Genomic DNA, 2,500 nt, shown 5'->3' with positions numbered 1-2,500 from the left:
CACACACACACACACACACACACACACACACGTTTAATGCCTTGCTGGGTTCCCTGTTAAATCTATTTCCCCTGTATCCACACATGGCTATGCACTCATACTTTAAGACCTTCATGTCGGAGATGAAATCATATCAGTATTTCATCCACCTTTAAGAGAGTTCAAAACCTGTACAGTACATCGTCCTGCACACACGACGACGGCTAATGTTCCGACGGACTCTAAATCCATGTGTGTCTGTTGCCACAGTTTCAGGTCTTCTTGTGTGGCATGTTTGAAATTGTACAAGGTGCCCTAATAAAAATTCCAGAGGGTGGCTGTGAAGACTCTTATTCACCCAGGTCATCTTGAGCAGAAGAGTTCTGGGGCGGTGTTAGGGACAGGCCGATCGTTACCCTTTGAACATGTTATTTCTATTCTATTGTCACACTATTGCAATAATAACATGGTATTAGTGGTTTAATCAGCAGCTATAAGCATTTTTTTTCTTCAGTTTTAGCTTTTTTCCTGCTGGGGGTGGGGCTATGAATGGGGTTGGGGTGTGGGAGGGGGTATTGCCCAGGGTGCCAGTCATTTTAAGATCCCCACTGAAAGAGTTTAAAAGTAATTAATTGGTTTTAGTGTTTTGGGAGATTGCTGTTTGTTCTCTTCCACTGACAGACCTCTACCATCATTCTGATGAGGGGATTGGACATTTTTTTACAAGATACAAAATGGCGGGAACCCTGTACAGCGCCGAATTTGGTGTCGGTTGAAATGCAATTTCAATCCCCTGTGTAATGGTTACATGCTGTTGACAATCAACAATGCTGACTTTTGGGTCACAAGTAAACATTCTGTTGTGCAGCTTCATGCCTGTATGTGTGTCTTCACTTGTCTGTCTGTGTTGAGTCGCTGGACCGACTGTCCTCCTGCCCCTGCTGGTGTGTGTGTGTGTGTGTGTGTGTGTGTGTGTGTGTGTGTGTGTGTGTGTGTGTGTGTGTGTGTGTGTGTGTGTGTGTGTGTGTGTGCGTGTGTGCGTGTGTGCGTGTGCGCGTCTCCTCACCTGTCTGTCTGTGTGGAGTTGCTGGGCCGGGTGTCCTCCTCCTCCTCCTCCTCCTCCTTCTTCTCCTCTTTCTGTTCCTGTTTCCGCTCCTCCGATTCCCGACTCGCTAGTGACCTCTCGTACTCCTCTATCTTCTCTCGAAGTGCTTTGATGGTGAGCTCTGATGGAGAGAATGAGAGAGAGAGAAAGAGAAAGAAAGGGAGATGGAGAGACGTGGGACAGAGACAGACACAGATGTATGTAAGAAAGAAAGAGAGAAAGAGAGAGAGAGAGAGAGAGAGAGAGGCAAATTAGTCAAAGATGAAAGAAGCAGAGACACTATAAAGCAGAGTTACATAAAAGGCTCCAATCCCACACAGTCCACCATCAAACCCAGCCATGACTTCATTACACAAACCTTCCAGACGACTCTCCCCCACTATCTGTCTGTCTGTCTCTTTATGTCTCTCTAGCTCTGACTGTCTGTTTGCCTGCCTGCCTGCCTGTCTGCCTGCCTGTATGTCTGTATGCTGTATTTAACATATGTGAGTGTGTCTGTCTGTTTATGTCTAGCTCTGTCTGTCTGTCTGTTTATGTCTCTCTAGCTCTGTCTGTCTGTCTGTCTGTCCCTCTGTCTGTCCATCCCTAGTTCTATCTGTGTGTGAGTGTCTGTGTGTCTGTCTAACTGGTTGTGTGCTGTCTTTACCACATGTGAACCTGTCTGTCTGTCTATTTATCTCTGTCTGTCTGTCTGTCTGTCCCTAGTTCTGTCTGTGTGTGTGTCTGTGTGTGTGTCTGTCTGGTTGTGTGCTTTTTACCAGATGTGAGCGTGTTTGTCTGTCTGTCTGTTTGTTTATGTCTCTGTCTCTCTCTCTGTGTCTCTCTATGCATGTCTGTCTGTCTGTCTGTCTGTCAGTCTGTCTGGCTCTGTCTGTCTGTTTACGTCTCTCTTGGTCTGTCTATGTGTCTAGAAGTCTATGTGTCTGTGTTGACCATATGTGACATGAGTGTGTCTGTCCCAGCATCTACATTATCTGTCCCAGTGTCCCCTGCGTTTGAACTCTGGCTCTTGTGACTGTGTGTGTGTGTGTGTGTGTGTGTGTGTGTGTCTGTGTGTGTGTGTGTGTGTGTGTGTGTGTGTGTGTGTGTGTGTGTGTGTGTGTGTGTGTGTGCGTGCGTGTGTGTGTGTGTGTGTGTGTGTGCTGGCCTGACAAGAGGAGGCAAGAGGAGGAGAAGGAAAAACAGAGAGGAACGGGCGGGAGGACGGAGGATGGAGGAGGAAGGATGGAGCGAGGGAGCGAGGGAGGGATGGGGAAAAATGATTCGCCCAAAAAACAAATGGTGAAATAGAGAGATCAACACTGACAGCTCCCTGACGGGAGGAAGAGGAAGTGAGAGAGATGGAGAGGGAGGGAGAGAGAAAAAGACAGATAGAGAGAGAGAGAGAGAGACTGAGACTGATAGCGCACACTCTCT

General features: G+C 47.4%; 1 protein-coding gene across 4 annotated transcripts in view; it reads right to left on the bottom strand.

Moving 5' to 3' along the window:
- The window catches only part of cux1a (cut-like homeobox 1a), a 225,308-nt gene that overhangs the window by 80,806 nt on the left and 142,002 nt on the right, over positions 1-2,500 (bottom strand). For all 4 annotated transcript variants that reach the window (XM_063203205.1, XM_063203206.1, XM_063203208.1 and 1 more), the window contains exon 6: positions 1,046-1,205. In XM_063203205.1, the coding sequence (XP_063059275.1) occupies positions 1,046-1,205 (160 nt within the window). The remainder of the gene's footprint in view (positions 1-1,045; positions 1,206-2,500) is intronic.

The sequence above is a fragment of the Engraulis encrasicolus genome, chromosome 7 (genome assembly GCF_034702125.1).
Source record: "Engraulis encrasicolus isolate BLACKSEA-1 chromosome 7, IST_EnEncr_1.0, whole genome shotgun sequence".
NCBI lineage: Eukaryota > Metazoa > Chordata > Actinopteri > Clupeiformes > Engraulidae > Engraulis > Engraulis encrasicolus.
Note: the sequence above shows the minus strand (reverse complement) of the source record. Positions and strands in the feature narration are given on the sequence as shown.